Raw genomic sequence first — 14946 nt, 5'->3', positions numbered from 1 at the left:
GGGGGGGGGGGGGGGAAGGGGGTCAGGGTGAGGGGATTTGGGGTCAATTTGAAGGGCTGGGCGCAGGCCGACGAGACGAGGAGCGGCCAAAATGGGCGCACGCAACTCGGCCGCGCGGCGCGCATCCGCCGCGGTCGAGGCGGGCGATGAGCGCGGTCGCAGCCGCGGGCTGGCGGCGCACCTGGCAGGCGAAGCCGACGCCGAAGCCGAGGACGATGCGGCCGATGACCAGCATAGGCAGCGCGACGGCCGCGGCGACGAGGGCGGTGCCGATGAGGAAGCAGAGGCCGCCGGCGAGCATGGTCATCTTGCGGCCGTAGCGGTTGCAGGTCCAGGAGCCGACCATGGCGGCGGCGGCGGCGGCGAGGAACAGGGACGAGGTGAAGAGCTGCAGCAGGTGGTCGTCGTACCTGGGTGACAGGGGGCCGAGGTTATGAAAGGGTGTTCAGCAGGTCTGCACGCTAGGAGGGTGGTAGTGTCAAGATGCAGGAGCGTCTGGCAAGGTGGTATATGATCGACCAGGCGGACCGAGACTTCAGTCTTGTGGCCGGTGTGCTGCAAGCGCCCCAGTGACACCCCCACAGGCCCTCCAGCCGCCGGGCGGGCGTACGGCCCACTGCCCCACAACAACTCAATGGAGTAACGCCTGGCCTCACTTGCAGAAGGCGTCGCTTGCGACGTTGCTCTCGCCGATGGTGGGGAAGAACTTGGGGCCAAAGTCGGGGTGCGCGATCACGCCGCCGGTGCTGAGGGGGGAATGGGCCGATTGGGGGGGGGAGCGTCAAGTGGTGCAGTCGTGCCGTGAGTGCGCAGCCATGCACGGCCCGAGAGGGCCGACGAGTTGCTGGCGCTAGGGACTGCCACATGCATCGCAGGCGGAGAGCAGTGGTGCAGGACGTAGCGGAGGGTCCCCGACGCAGCCCTGCTCACATGCCATTGTCGAAGCCTGTGGGATGCATGGCCGGCGAGGGGGAGGGGGGTGCACAACAGGGGGAGGGGGTGTTGGGCAAGCCCTGAAGCTTGGCTCGTGCTGGGATGCAGAGGGCAGGCGCTGTATAAAGCCCGCAGGCCCTTGAGCCTGCCGACAGATTGTATTAAAGGCGAAGCTGCTCGGCGCTGCGCGCTGCGCATGCGCGCGCTGCGGCGCTGCTGCGCCCACTCACCGAAGAGCAGGCCTCCTGAAGCGGCAACGATGGCAATGATGATCACCGCTGAAGTGGTCTTGCCCTCATACAAGGCAATGCGGTCCTTGTCAAACGAGGGGCCAGAGCCCACTGCGGCGGGAGCCATGTCGCTCGGTAGAAGCTGATACTGGAAATCTGACGCGTCGCTGACTCGGCGATATCCTAGCTGGCGGGGTGGCACCGGCGGCAGCAGCGGCAGCGGGTGGCGGAGATATCAGCTTGAGAGCGAGCTCATATTACGAGCGCGAGCAGTGCGTTGTTGGCCCTGTGTAAGCACCAAGTAACAAGATCTGTCCGCTTGGGCTTGCGGGAGCTTTGACAGTAGGCATCCGGGACGGGATGCTGCTGCTGTGGCGATGATACAAGACTGTTGCAGTAGATTGTGCAGGCTCGTGACCTTGGGAGCCTCGTGCACAGATTGTCGCGGCTCACCGGTTTGGCTTGGATGGTGTTGAGCAAGCCCGCTGAAATATATGACTCCTGTACCTGTTTCAAATGCTATCTGGGCGTGAAGTGGGGCACCGCGATCAAAGTTCAAAGGTTATACCGACCGACACACCCGGGTCACCCGCGGACTTCGACAGCGCAGAACACCTCTGCGCTGGCCGACGAAGGATTACGATTTGGGGTGGTGTCTCAAGTTTTGATGCCTGTGACAACACCAAGGCCGTCTATCGCCCGTGAACCCTCAGATTGCCGCCGCCCTGTGCCTGAGTCACCGGCCGACTGCAGCAGCCGAGCAGGCGATGCATTATCCCCTCGCTTGCCAGGTGACTTTGATGAGGCAACAGGCTACCAGCGCACTCCTGACCGAATTCCAAGTGATCAGCATAGCTTGTCATCCATCCAGCGGCACCCACCAGGTGCTGCGAGTGCCCCGCAGGGGTGATGATTCGTCAGGCAGGGCCCGCCACACTGTCGGACTGGGGGTCATCACCTGGGCCGCCCGCGGCGAGTCGTTCGTAACCAGCCTCATGTAACCCAGTGCTGTTGGCCTGCGGAAAGCCCTTACGCTACCGGCTTGCGCGCATCGCGCACGAGCATCCTTCCTGCGACGCTAGGGACGCCACCTGTTGTTTGGAGCAGGTCGGAGGTTCCCTGTCATTCGGCAGAGGGATGGGCGGCGGCAACCCCCAGTACCAGCCAGCCAGCGTGCCACCAGCCGCTTCATGCCACATGCCGGGCAGTCCTGTCACGGCAAGGGGGCATGCGCACGCCCCTCCAAGCCGCCAGGGCCGCGCGTTGGCGCCCTCCAGCGCCCATCATGCGGGTCGCAGCGGCTTTTCAACACGGCCGCGCCCAGGCGTGCCACTTGCTGGCCCAGGATGACCGCCGCCTGCGGCAGGTGGCCTCTGCATGCGGCGCATGCATTTGCCTGTTTGCGCTGAATGCCGTACAGTGTTGGGGTGACCCTGAAAGAAAGGGCCCGAACGCCGCCTGCCATGCGCATGCTGCTCTCAACGACCTGCGAGCCCTCTAAGCTTTCTGTTGGCCACGACCTGGCCACCCGACGAAAGTGCGTGGATGGTCGTTGTAGAAGGTATCGACCCTTAACAGGGCATGATGTTTTAACCGACGACCATCCCACTAGGCGAGCGGGGCTGGTGCATGTGACACCGAATGGGAGCAGAGGCGGCTGGTGCGAATGCCACGTGCGACAGCAAACTGGGCATGCGACCTTGGTGCTTGAGGCTTGACGAAGCTGACAGCGGCTTGTGCCACGTCGAGTTGGTCAGCACACTCATCAACCGAGGTAGAATGTGCCATTGCTCCGGTTTTGAGGTCGATGCTGCAAACTCAACGGTGGTCGGTGGTGTGCACAGCAGAGGGACAGCAGGCGGCATTCAGGTGGCTGGTTTTCACTCAGGCGCTAGCCTTATGCAGCACATCATCCGGCATCAAAGTACAATCAAAGCATAAGGGTGTGTAAAGGGATGTTGCCAGGCGGTCTCGCAAACTTTAGTCATGAACTGCCTGGCAGTCCCTCTAAAGCCGATTCAAATGCGCAGCGATGTTCTGTTGTGACAGCTCGTTCACATTTGGCATATTCCAGGAAATCCGGGGCGTAGCAGGTTACAAGCGCACAAATTACCTGCGGCAGCTGCATACCTCACGAGGTGGCGAGGTTCACAATCAGTGACCCGTAGGTAGCAAGTGTGCCATTGACTGAGCTCCTTGTCTCGAGTCCGGATCACTACAGCACATGTGCAATGTATAGCCATAGCGTGGTTTGTCAATCAGACAAATTGACTGTACCGTACTTGACTCGAGAGAGTGATCCACAGTATTGATCCGCAGTCGAGACGAGAACCTGCCCATTCACCCCATGGCGAGCGCCTGCCCACTTTTTCAAAAGATCAAAACACGTGGCTCGAGCAGCCACAACGAACAGAGCGTTCTCCCGCTGCGCGTGGCCCGGCCCCGGCGGGCGATGCGCGCCGCTGCAGCTGCGGCAGGGGCGGACGAAGCGTACCACCTGGGGCTCGACTTTGGAACATCTGGCGCACGCGTCACCGTGATTGATGGTGCGCTTGCATCTCGGCAGCGCGGGTATCTCAAAAGGCTGCTTTTCTACCAGGGGATCGTGCGTCGGCGTCGCCAGAGGCCCAGGTGGGGCTGATGAGGCCTTGCTGCCGCCGCCGCAGGATCTGGGGAGGTCGTCACAGAGGCCAAGAGCGGATACGGCGCAGATGCCGCGGCAGACTGGGCTGCTGCATGGGAAAGGTGCGCGAACGGAGCCATACGCTGGCGTGCAGCCGGCGAGGGCGGCTGCGGCAGCCTCGGGGGTTCAAGGGGAGGGGTGCGGCAGTGGTTGGCTGCGGGTGAGACCCTCGGCCCACACGGGCCTGCCTTTGGGGCAGCATCGCCAGACTTCCTTGTTTGGGACGTGAACCACCCTGTTGCAGGGTCCTGTTTGGGCTGCTGGCGTCCCTGCCGGAAGCGGCCCGCGGCCGCGTGGCGTCGCTGGCGATCGACGGCACCAGCGCAACCGCCTTGCTGCTGGACGCCGCCAGCGGGGACGTGCTGGCGGCGCCCAAGCTGTACAACGAGGCACAGGGGCCAGACGCAGTGGCCGCCGCCAAGGTGGGCGGAGGCACCGCGGCCTCCACCGGCGCCTCGCCCATCAGCTTTTTGTCTGTTTGCTTGAGTGGTTGTTTACCCCCGAGCAGTGCGCAAGTCGCCGTTAACACGGCCTCAACGGCCTACCAGGCGCGAAAACGCCACGCCGCGCCCACCCCCCACCCGCGCCGCAGACCGTCGCGCCGCCGGCGCACACCGCCGCTGCGGCGACCTCCACGCTCGCCAAGCTGCTGACCTGGCACCTGGGGGGCGCGTGGCAGGCCGCCGCGGCGCGCGGCACGGCGCCGGCGCTGCTGCACCAGGCGGACTGGCTGGCGTCGCTGCTGCACGGGCGGCGGGACACCAGCGATTGGAACAACGCCCTCAAATTGGGCTACGATCCTGGGCTAGAGGCGTACCCAGACTGGCTGCTGTCGCAGGCACGCCGGGGCGGCGGGGAGGCTGCATGGCCGGCAGGCCGGCCGGCTGGGAGGTTGGGGCGGCGGGGCGGGCCGGCGGCTGGCGCGAATGGTGGGCGCGCCGGCGCCAGGTCTGGACGCTGGCTGATGTAGTGCCAAAAACACGACCCTCAACAGCAACCAGTCCCAACTGGCCTATAACTGACAATGGTTGCACATGCAAACCCAGGAATATGCCAGCCTCTTGCCCATGCGCGTCGTTTCGCCTGGCGCGCCCGTTGCCCCCATCACCCCCGCCGCCGCGGCCCGCGCCGGCCTGCCAAGCGACGCCATCGTCTGCGGCGGCACCACCGACAGTATCGCTGCTTTTGTCGCCGCCGGCGTCACTGAGGTGGGGCAGGCCGTGACGAGTCTGGGGTCGACGATGGCCGTGAAGCTGCTAAGCAGCTGCCGGGTAGATGACTCGGCTTATGGCATCTACAGCCACAGACTGGGTGAGTAGGCACGTGCAGTGCAACTAGTGAAATAAGTTGGAAGTTGGTGGTTTGTTGGTCGAAGAGAAATGTTAGTTGTGCCTGGGCGTTGGGCCTCTTCACAGCTTTCACAGCTGCCACCTCTAAACCCCTGCATCCGGCCACCGCCTTGCCACGCCACGCCTCGCCTCGCCGGGCCGCCCGCAGGCGGCAGCTGGCTGGTCGGCGGCGCCAGCAACACCGGCGGCGCCGTGCTGCGCCAGTTTTTCACCGACGCACAGCTGGCAGAGCTCACAGCGCGCATTGAGGTCGCCAGGCCATCTGGCCTGGACTACTACCCGCTGGTAACCCCCGGGGAGCGGTTTCCCGTCAACGACCCGGGGCTGCGGCCGCGCCTGGAGCCGCGGCCGGAGGACGATGCGGTCTTCTTGCAAGGTGAGGCCGCGCTGGGGTGTGTGTGTATGTGGAAGAGGGGGGAGGGGCCTTGGGGCCTTGGCTCCCAGGGAGGAGGGGGATGAAGGCGGCGGTAGCGGCCACAGGTTCAGGTTCAGGCAATACGAGTGGCAGGCTGGGGGCTGCAGACTCGGCTCAGAGGCTAGAACCCGCGGGCGCGGGCGCAGCGCCACGGCGCTCAGCGGACCGCAGCGCGGCGCCCACGGCGCCGCCGCCTGTTGCTGTCGATCCGCAGGCATACTGGAGAGTATGGCGCGCATCGAGGGCGAGGCGTACGCGCAGCTGCGGCGGCTGGGGGCCAGCCCCCTCACGGAGGTCGTCACCGCCGGCGGCGGCGCGGTCAATGCCAAGTGGACGGCGATGCGGGCGGCGGCGCTGGGCGTGCCGGTGCGGCGGGCGGCGCAGGGGGAGGCGTCGTACGGCGCGGCGCTGCTTGCCAGGCAGGGGTGGCGGCAGCACCTGGCGCAGCGGCGGGAGGCGCTGCTTACAGATGGGTAATGCACCCCACGCACCCCCTCGGCTTGCTGCAGAGGGTGCGGCGCATGCCTGGGTCAGAACAGGTGTCTGCCCCTTCAGCTGCCGCCGAAAGCGTCAGCAGCCCGGCTGTTTTGACGGCTGCACTTTGCTTCTTAAGCAGCTGCTGCCGCTCCAAGCCCGTGTGCAGCCTGGACCCCGAAACACACATGAGCATGATGCTTGTTTTCAGGTGATTACAGGTGCACATAGTGCGCACGGTCAGAGGGTGATATGAGGGCAGCACTATGCGGCGCCAGCAATGGGCCAGCAAGCGCAATGCTCGCTGCTGGGCTCCATAGCCGAGTGCATATGCTGGCGTGTTCATGGGTCATCAATCGTGTTGAGGCGCGGGCGACGACGAGGAGTCAGGGTCTTGCGGTGCAAGGGTGAAAACGAGAAACCAAACGAGGAAAGTCACAATGCTGCATTCCCTATGCAAAGCCCAGGCCGCGGCGCTCTCCTCACACCGCCGCGGGCGACCGGAGGTCCACGCCGCCGCTGGGGTGGTGCGCCGCGCCGTTCGCCGCCGCGCCGCCGGCCGCGCCGCCCCCTCCGCTCGTCGCCTCGAGCCCAAACGCGCGCAGCCGCCGCGCGTCGGCCTCGCTGCCGGAGAGCAGGCGCACGGCGCCCACGCCGAGGTGGCGCAGCATGTGCGCCGCTACCGCGTCGTCTCTCAAGTCCGCCAGCGCCGCGCTCGGCCCCGCCTCGCCGCCGCCGCCGCCGCCCTCCGTGCCGCACTCCCGCTGCTGCTCCGCGTACGCCTGCAGCTCCGCCGCCATGCCGCCGCGGCCGCCGGCAGCGGTGCCGCCAAACTGCTCCTGGTGCGTCTTGGTGTACAGCAACACGCCAGCGCCCTCTGCCGAAATCGCGGCAAGCGACTGATCCAGGAAGCCCCCGCGGCCGCAGTGCAGCGACCCAAACACGTCCACGAGCGAGCTCTGCGCGTGCACCGCCGCGGGCAGGCCGCCGTGGCGCGCCGTCGCCGCGGCGCGCGCCGCGGGCGTGCCGCAGACGAGCGCGGCGTGCTCCGCGCCGTCGACCAGGGAGCGGTACACGTGCGCTGTGAAGTCGCCGTGGCGCGTGTACAGCGGCGCCGACGCGACGTGGGCCAGCAGCTGCTCGTGGCGCAGGCGGTAGCGGATGAGGTCGGCGATGGTGATGCACTTGAGGCCGTGCTGCTGCGCAAACGCGAGCAGCTGCGGCGTGCGCTGCATGCTGCCGTCGTCCTTGTTGACTATCTCGCAGAGCACGCCCGCCGGGAAGCTGCCCGCCAGCCGCGACAGGTCGACGGCGGCCTCGGTGTGGCCGGGGCGCACGAGCACGCCGCCGTCGCGGTAGCGCAGCGGGAAGATGTGGCCGGGGCGCCGGAAGTCGTCGGCCCTGGCGGCGGGCTCTGACATGGCGCGGATCGTCGCCGCGCGGTCGGCGGCGCTGATGCCCGTGGAGGTGCCCTCCTTCAGGTCGACGGTGACCGTAAATGCAGTGTACATGCTCTCGTTGTTCTCGCGCGAGTCCACCATCAGCGGCAGCCGCAGGCGGTCGAGGTCGGCGCCCGGCATGGCGATGCAGATGACGCCGCTGGTGTACTCGACCATAAAAGCCATGGCCTCCGTCGTGACCTTGTCACCCGCAATGATAAGGTCGCCCTCATTCTCGCGATCCTCGTCGTCCAGCACCACTACAAATTTGCCTGCCTGCAAGTCTTGCAGTGCCGAGGCTATACTGTCGAATCCCGGCGAAGGCTGGTCGAGAGAATCTGACAGCTGTGTGTATAGGTGCTGCTTGGCCGCTCCCGCGCGCACGGACGCCCTGGCACGCCGAACACCTGCACGCACCAGGCCCGCCGGCGGCAGCTGGACCCTATGGCCGAGGCTCGATGCCACACGGCTTGAGAAGCTTGTAAAATTCATATGGCGATGGGCGAGCGCCATGGCCGCGGGACGGCCGAGCAGATTAGTGCTGTGTGCAGAGCTCGGACACAGGCTGCGTATTCAATTGCTGCGTAGTTGTATCAGATTACAACAATTGCATGCGAATGAATGGGATTCGGGTGATCAGCAACCTGACCACTCTCTGTTGCGACCGCCGTCGCACTTCATCACCGCCATCAGACCTGACCGCCATGGCTCGTCCACACCGTAATCAACATGTCGTGCTCTGCAATCCAGAGTCCAGACGGCTGATACATGGCATACAAGGAGCTGCAATGCATCCTGATTTGATGCAGGCAGGCCTGATGTTCTTTGGGCATCGGTTACAAACTGTTTTGACCACATGGGACATTCTCGGACCGGCCTTGCTTCCAGGCATTGGATGCTGAACATGCAGTGCTGCTGTATGGCTTACTTGACGTCTCGTGATGACACAACACTTTCTAGCCTGGCACACTTGATGCCGCTACATGCCAATTGGAACGGCGTCACACTGCAACGATGTGGCGCACCACACCTTTGGGAGTGCGTATGATGTGTGCGTGCACGCATGCCACCTGACGCATCGCAGTCCTGACCAGCTACTCAGCAAGGAAGCAGTAACCTACAAAATAGCAGACAGCCAGCAGCAATGGCGTGCGACGCGCATCCCTGACAAGATCAGCCAACAAGCTCCTGCGCTGGCCCACAGCCCAGCGCCTCACGCGCCGCGGCCGCCGAGCACGAGCCGCCGGTACTCGTCGCTCTGCGCCCACCGGTCAATCTCGCGCGCGCGCATGACCGGCAGCGGGTGGGACAGCGCGCGGCTATGGGCTGTGCTGAAATACCATGAGACCAGCGATGACGCCGCTGCCTCGTCGTAGGAGCGCGCCTTCAAGGGGGTGATAAATATAATGGATGGGTTTTGTTATCCACAATATCACGTGTCGTGCAAAGCGCAGTGCGCAACAATCACGATGTCGGCTTCTCAAGGGGTCAGGTATGTCTGCTCATTGCAGACGGCCGCCCGCGAGCGCCTGGGGGCTGTGATGGACACAGCCAGGCAGGCATGCGTGCCCTGGGGCAGCGCCCACCTGCTTCAGAAACGAGTCCACGCTCAGCTCGTGCGCGAGGGAGGGGCAGCCGCCCGCCAGCTTCATAAGCGCGCCTGGGGGGGGGGGAGGTTGCGGCGGCGCGCCGAGTGTTGCCCGCTTCATTGGGAGCGCCGGCCGTCGTGTACGCCCCCCCTCTGCGGCTGCTATGATGAGCTCTGACAAAGGCCTCGGCCTGAGGCGAAAGCCTCCTCGCTGAAAGCCGCCGTCATTAGGCGCGGCAGAAGGCTTGCATGGCTTGAGCGCTTGCATGGCGCGAAAGGCGCCCATGCAGGAGGGGCCTCACCTACGACCACGGAGCAGTCCTGCACCGCAAGCAGCGCCGCCCTGTCGCAGGTCAGCTCCACGGCGCGCCGCCACCGCAGCAGCGAGTTCTCCAGCGTGTCTGCAGCGCGCATGTGTCCACACGCGCGCAGGTGTTTGTGCTTTTGGGTTTGTGTGTGCGTGCGTGCATGCATGCATGCGTGCGTGTGTGTGTGTGTGTATGTGTGTGTGTGTGTGTGTGTGTGTGTGTGTGTGTGGACGTTCTTGCATCGTGCATCAGTGCAGCATTGGCAAGACGTGGTCGAGCCAAACCACCAGGCAGCGTAGGCGGAGCCCGGCAGAGCGCACGTCATATTTGCTGCCCGTAACCCACCAGACACCACGGGCAGCAGCGACGCCGTGCCGTTGGCGAGCACGTTGGCCAGGGTCAGCCACACCCCGTGGTCGCAGGCCACGTGACCCAGCTCGTGGGCGATGACGGCCTTCGGAAAGGAGGGAATATAGCGGTTTGGCGAGGGCGGAAAGCATGCAATTCAGGCGTGGCAACTGGCAGCCCTGCCGAGGGAGGGCGCGGGCTGCCTGCGTGGCACCATTGCGGGGAGCTCAGCAGTATGACACTGGTTCCCCAAGTGCCTTGCCATCGCAAAACCCTCACACGCAGCGGCACAGGCTGGTGATGTGCGCCGGTTTCTGACGCTGTGCGGGGGCGGCCTGTGATTGACCGCGGAGCATGTGCACATGGACCCGCGCACCTTGAGCTCCTGCGGGGAGAGCAGCTCCACCAGGGCGGTGTGCACGACGATGAAGGGCCGCTTGCCGTTGATGGCCAGAGTGTACGCGTTGGGGCTGCGGCGCGGAGGGTTGAGGGCCCAGGAGAGCCACCATCAGGGTGCCAGGCGGCAGGAGAAGGGCTGGCGCTTGGCGGCAACACTCAAGCTGCTACCGCTTGGAGTGGCTTCCTATCTGAGTGCTGGGGGGAGGGCTGCTGGGGCCCCACTTGAACGTGGGGCGCATCGAAAATTGCGCCCTCACCTGGGTGACTGCTTTACGTACAGGTCGGGCACAGTCTCCATTTGCAAAGTGGACGCCTGCGAACGGAGCAGATCAAGAAGCGTGAGCTGGCAGCAATTCTTGTGCAACAGCCCCACGCCCGCAGCCCGCATTCGCGCCGGCCGCCCCTGGAGCAGCGGGGTGGTGGTCACGCCCCTGCCGCATTGCCGGCCCTTGGGCGCCCGCGAAGCTTGCGCACCGCGTCGAGCAGCAATGCGTGTATGGACCGCAGCTGGTCCGGGCCGGTCTTGATGCTCGAGGCCATGTTCTCCATCACCAAAATCTGCTCGGCCACAGGGCCTGGTTTTGGAAGGATCAGATGGTAAATGAGACCATGTGTGCGGGGGCAGATGTGAGAAGTACCACGTTGAAGCTGCCCGTTGAAGCGGGAAGCTTTTGGGCGCTCGGGCAGCCGCAGGCACCAGGCAATGCGCTTTTACCCCGTGACAACAGCTCTAGATCCAGAACTTGAGCGCATGAGCACGGCCGTGATCCTGAATTCACTGTGCATGAGTGCACCGAACAAAAGCAATCTGCCCTCGACCGCCCACCCATGATGCTCTTGGCGACCATCTCCACCCCCGGCAGCCCCCTCAGCAGCTGCGTGTTCTGGCGGTCCAGGGGATGCCGGAAGTCGTCCGGCTTCAGGCATCGCCGCAGGGCCGCCGGCTGCCGGCCCCTTTGCCCCGGCGCAACCTGCCCTGATGGCTGGGGCTGCAGGCGCACCACCTGCTGCTGAAGCTGCTGCGCCGGCGCTGACGGCTTGCCGCCGAATCGGGGTGTGCTGCTGCCGTCGTCTCTCCATTGGAGTGGGCGCATACCAGGGGCGTGTTGGCTTGCGGCTTCGGCGGTGCACGGTCTATGCTGCAGACGTGTATTGCGGCGAGCTGCAGCTAACGGTCGAGGGCGGGAGCCATCGCACGCTTGGATATGCCTTAAGTTCACTTGCATTCTGGTCAGCAAAGGTGGCGTTTCGGGTGGATATTTCTCCCGTTGAGATCACGATATCTTGCAGGACCGTGAGCTTTCGGCGGTCTATAGATATTGCACACAAAAGGACACGTATTTATTGTGTGTGGCCCACGCGTACTGGCTGCTATTGATGACAGGGTTGTTGAGCGTCTGCCATGCCACCTTGTCGAGGACCAGCAAATCTGCCGCCGATTGCCGCTTTTGCTGGCTGCGTCAGTGGCCGCGTGTCGTCGACGCTGCGCCATCACACTGACACTGGCCACACCTGGCAACCGAGCCGTACACAAGTTTGCAGGAAGCCTTTTTCAGAGCGCATGCATTCATGTGTGTGAGCGTGTCCTTGTAGACAAGGCCCACACAACTGTACATCTGTGTCCTTTTGCGTCAGCCACGAGGGTGCGCATAAAGGAAACTGAGCGGCGTACACAGCCGTGCGCTCCAAGCGGCTTCGTCATGCGCCGCCCCCTCAAACACGTGCGACCCATAGTTGAGACCCTGCGGTGGCGAAGGCGCATGCATGCCGGCCCAATCCTTAGTTTTGAGTCACGACGGCCGTCTCCAGGTGGCAGAAGTGACCTCGATCCTGCAACGGCCCCGCCATCGCCAGCACACATGTTGCTGCACCGCTGGCCCGCATGTCAACAGTTGCATGCCCAAACCCCTCGCTATCTGTCCCGTACCATTGCTCACATCCCTGAAGCCTTCTCCCAGATGCAATGGCTCGCGCACGCAGACACGCACGTATGCATGCATGCACACACCCACCCACGCACGCACGCAATCAACACGTGTGCCCGCACCTCCTGAAATCCTGCCGCCGCCATGATCTCATCCACCTGCTCTTGGTACTGCCGATATTCAGCATCCAGCCCCTCAGTACCATGGTCCATGTAAATTCTGTGGCTCCGAGGGTCGGGCAGCAGCCGGCGGCCCTCCGGCGAAGCCAGCCACGCGGCCACCGCGCCGCCACAGGCGGGCCAGTGGGTGGACAGGCACGCAGCCGCGCCAAAGACCTGCGATTGCGATTGTCAGTCCGCACACCGTTGGGCAGGCGCCTGGGCGAGCGGTTGGGCACTGATTGGAGGCAGGCATATCCAGCACGAGCCGCATACACCTTCTGCCTTGATTGTGGCTGTGGCCGCGGCGGTGGCCCATCCGAAAGCACGCGCGAAGCCCACACACTCCCCGTTTCCCGCTGTCTGCATGTCTGCAGACCTCGGGGTGGCGGATCATGGCCCAGAGGCTGGCAAGGCCGCCCATGCTGCTGCCCATGACGGAGGTGTGCTGCGGCCCGGGCAGCGTGGGCAGCATGCCATCAAGCAGCGGTTTCAGCTCTTCAGCCAGAAACTTTGATGGGGCCCCATGTAACAGTGGTGGTGAGGAAAGATTGGAAGTGTTTGTGAATTGTCATGTGGGAACGGTGGACGGAAGCTCCCGCGCAACACGGGAAAGCTGCGAGCAGGGCCCGCCGCAATGGGTTGAGGCATGCATGCATCAGCTAGCGGTGGCTGCCGCAGCGTGCGAGGCGAACCGCACCTTGGCATATGCATCGCAATCCACAGGTGCTTCGGCAGGGTCACAGCGATCTCCCTCGGCCAGGGACCTGCAGGAGGGTGAAGTGAGCAGTTTGCTGCAGCAATAGGTTACGCAGTGCAAGGTGGGTGCTCCCCTGATATATGTAGATACGTCGCCGCCATTGCCACTCGATACTCGCACATGCCGTCCAACCTGATATTGCTACGGCGTACGCCCTTGCTTTCGCTCACAGCTGCTGGGCAGGAGAGCGTGCCGACGGTGGCGCGCCAGGGCGCCGCATCACAGGCGGCATGTACTCTTCCATGCGTTGCTGCGTGTTCCACACCGCCACCACAAACGGCAGCGGCGCGTCGTCAAGGACGCCCTCGGTTTGCAGCCGCAGCAGCGCGGAGTCGACACCCCAAGGGACCCCTGTGTATGACTGATGGGAATGTGTGTAGGTGTGCGTATGCATGTTTGTGCATGTGTGTGTGTGTGTGGGTGTGTTCATGCGTGTTCGATGCCATTGTTAATCAGACCCCCTCTGTTGAATATATGTTCGTGCTCTGGCATCCGACTGGAATTTGATCATCCAGCCATCCATAATCAGGCCCCGCTGGAAGCCTGCAGATGTCAGCAGTGAAACCTGCACTGGCATAGCTGCGCGACCATGCATGTCGCCAAGGCCACTAAGCAAAAGTGCCTGTCGGGACGCCGTGCAGGCCAGGCTCGGTCTGCCGTCCCACCGTCTCAGGGTTGAAGACGTTTTGGCCGTCGTGCATGATCAAGACAGGGCGCTGGGTGCCTGGGTCACCTGATGGGACGACAGACGAGGGGGCGCCCCATTGGGCCAGTGCCGTGTCAGGCAAACAGGGTGGCAGGTGGAGTGCAAGCCGGAGGGGACCAGCAACAGCAGCCGCCACCGCCGCCGCCGCCGCCGCAGCAGCAGCAGCAGCAGCAGCAGCAGCAGCAGCAGCAGCAGCAGCAGCAGCAGCAGCAGCAGCAGCAGCAGCAGCAGCTGCAGCAGCAGCAGCAGCAACAGCAGCAGCAGCAGCAGCAGCTGCTGCAAAGGAATCAGCAGCAACAGCAGCCACAGTTGAAATTATCAAGTGGCTGCAACGCCGTGAACGACCCCGTTGAGTAGTCACGGGCTGTTTGCAGGCTGAAATTTGCAGGGAGCCGAGCCACCGCAATCGCACATGTATGCCCCCACTGATCAATCCAGCAGTGCTAATTCAGCCAGAAGCCCACCAGGCACCCATATGTCGACCCGTCGCGGCGCCACAAAACGGCTCTCCATAGCGTCAAGGGTCCGAAAAGTGCCCGGCCGCGGTAGCTGCGTTAGCTGCTGGTCGGGTTGCACACCGCCGCGTGAGCAGGCACATGCCCGTGCCGGCACGGGGCGCCTTAAGGAACGCCAAGGCACTCGAACGCGCTCTAGAATCAGCATCTGTGGCTCGCAAGGCTGATGAGAAACACATTGATCAGATCACGGCGTATTCCCGCCTGAAAATCTACGCTTGCGCAACCAGCGTGCGTACTATCCCAATCAAGATGACACTTAACATTTATCTTGTGAGCGAACATCAATAGTGAAGGTGCAGACGTAACATGCTGTGTGGTGACATCATCGATCCGTGGGACGGCGACGCCGGTGTGTTGCAATGCCACAACGAGCTTGGCTGTTACGCCCCACATACGGTACTTCGCATGGTTGCAGCAAAGAAATTAACTTGCAATGGGGTTGCTCAACCACACCCAGCAATGTCATCAGGTTTTCAAACACGAACAAGTTCACAGCAGGCTTGCACCACCCTCAATTAACATTGATTTGACACTTGGTGCATCGGCATGTTCAATTAGAAGAGTGACCAAAAGAGCATGTTTCAAAGGTGTGGGTTGTCAACGAGTGCCATTGATAGGGTCAGGTTGCAGCTGCAAACTCGCGAAGCACCAGCTTGTAGCCAGCACCCGCAGCACATGGCAGCAGTATCTCTGGCCCACGCAAGGAGAGCGTT

General features: G+C 63.7%; 5 protein-coding genes across 5 annotated transcripts; 2 read left to right on the top strand and 3 right to left on the bottom strand.

The window, feature by feature from the left end:
• Window positions 1-43: 43 nt before the first annotated feature.
• On the bottom strand, window positions 44-1290 carry MNEG_3157 (sugar transporter, putative; the record flags this gene model as incomplete). Its single annotated transcript, XM_014048369.1, has 4 exons — window positions 44-410; window positions 657-746; window positions 931-946; window positions 1164-1290. The coding sequence occupies 4 exons, from the start codon at window positions 1288-1290 to the stop codon at window positions 44-46; spliced, it is 600 nt and encodes a 199-aa protein (XP_013903823.1).
• A 2325-nt stretch (window positions 1291-3615) lies between these two features.
• MNEG_3156 (hypothetical protein) lies at window positions 3616-6087 on the top strand (the record flags this gene model as incomplete). The annotated part of the gene is made up of 7 exons (XM_014048368.1): window positions 3616-3709; window positions 3830-3908; window positions 4091-4268; window positions 4439-4794; window positions 4988-5157; window positions 5344-5571; window positions 5825-6087. The coding sequence occupies 7 exons, from the start codon at window positions 3616-3618 to the stop codon at window positions 6085-6087; spliced, it is 1368 nt and encodes a 455-aa protein (XP_013903822.1).
• Window positions 6088-6566: 479 nt separating this feature from the next.
• Window positions 6567-8036, bottom strand: MNEG_3155 (hypothetical protein; the record flags this gene model as incomplete). Its single annotated transcript, XM_014048367.1, has 1 exon — window positions 6567-8036. One exon carries the CDS (start codon window positions 8034-8036, stop codon window positions 6567-6569), a length of 1470 nt encoding a protein of 489 aa, XP_013903821.1.
• Window positions 8037-8736: 700 nt separating this feature from the next.
• On the bottom strand, window positions 8737-10464 carry MNEG_3154 (hypothetical protein; the record flags this gene model as incomplete). Its single annotated transcript, XM_014048366.1, has 6 exons — window positions 8737-8907; window positions 9110-9183; window positions 9414-9512; window positions 9765-9873; window positions 10144-10237; window positions 10424-10464. The coding sequence occupies 6 exons, from the start codon at window positions 10462-10464 to the stop codon at window positions 8737-8739; spliced, it is 588 nt and encodes a 195-aa protein (XP_013903820.1).
• Window positions 10465-13745: 3281 nt separating this feature from the next.
• Window positions 13746-14072, top strand: MNEG_3153 (hypothetical protein; the record flags this gene model as incomplete). Its single annotated transcript, XM_014048365.1, has 1 exon — window positions 13746-14072. One exon carries the CDS (start codon window positions 13746-13748, stop codon window positions 14070-14072), a length of 327 nt encoding a protein of 108 aa, XP_013903819.1.
• Between the last annotated feature and the right edge of the window lie 874 nt (window positions 14073-14946).

This window comes from Monoraphidium neglectum (assembly GCF_000611645.1).
Source record: "Monoraphidium neglectum strain SAG 48.87 unplaced genomic scaffold scaffold00385, whole genome shotgun sequence".
In the NCBI taxonomy this organism is placed as follows: domain Eukaryota; kingdom Viridiplantae; phylum Chlorophyta; class Chlorophyceae; order Sphaeropleales; family Selenastraceae; genus Monoraphidium; species Monoraphidium neglectum.
The sequence above is the reverse complement of the archived record's forward strand: the minus strand, read 5'-3'. Positions and strand labels throughout refer to the sequence as shown.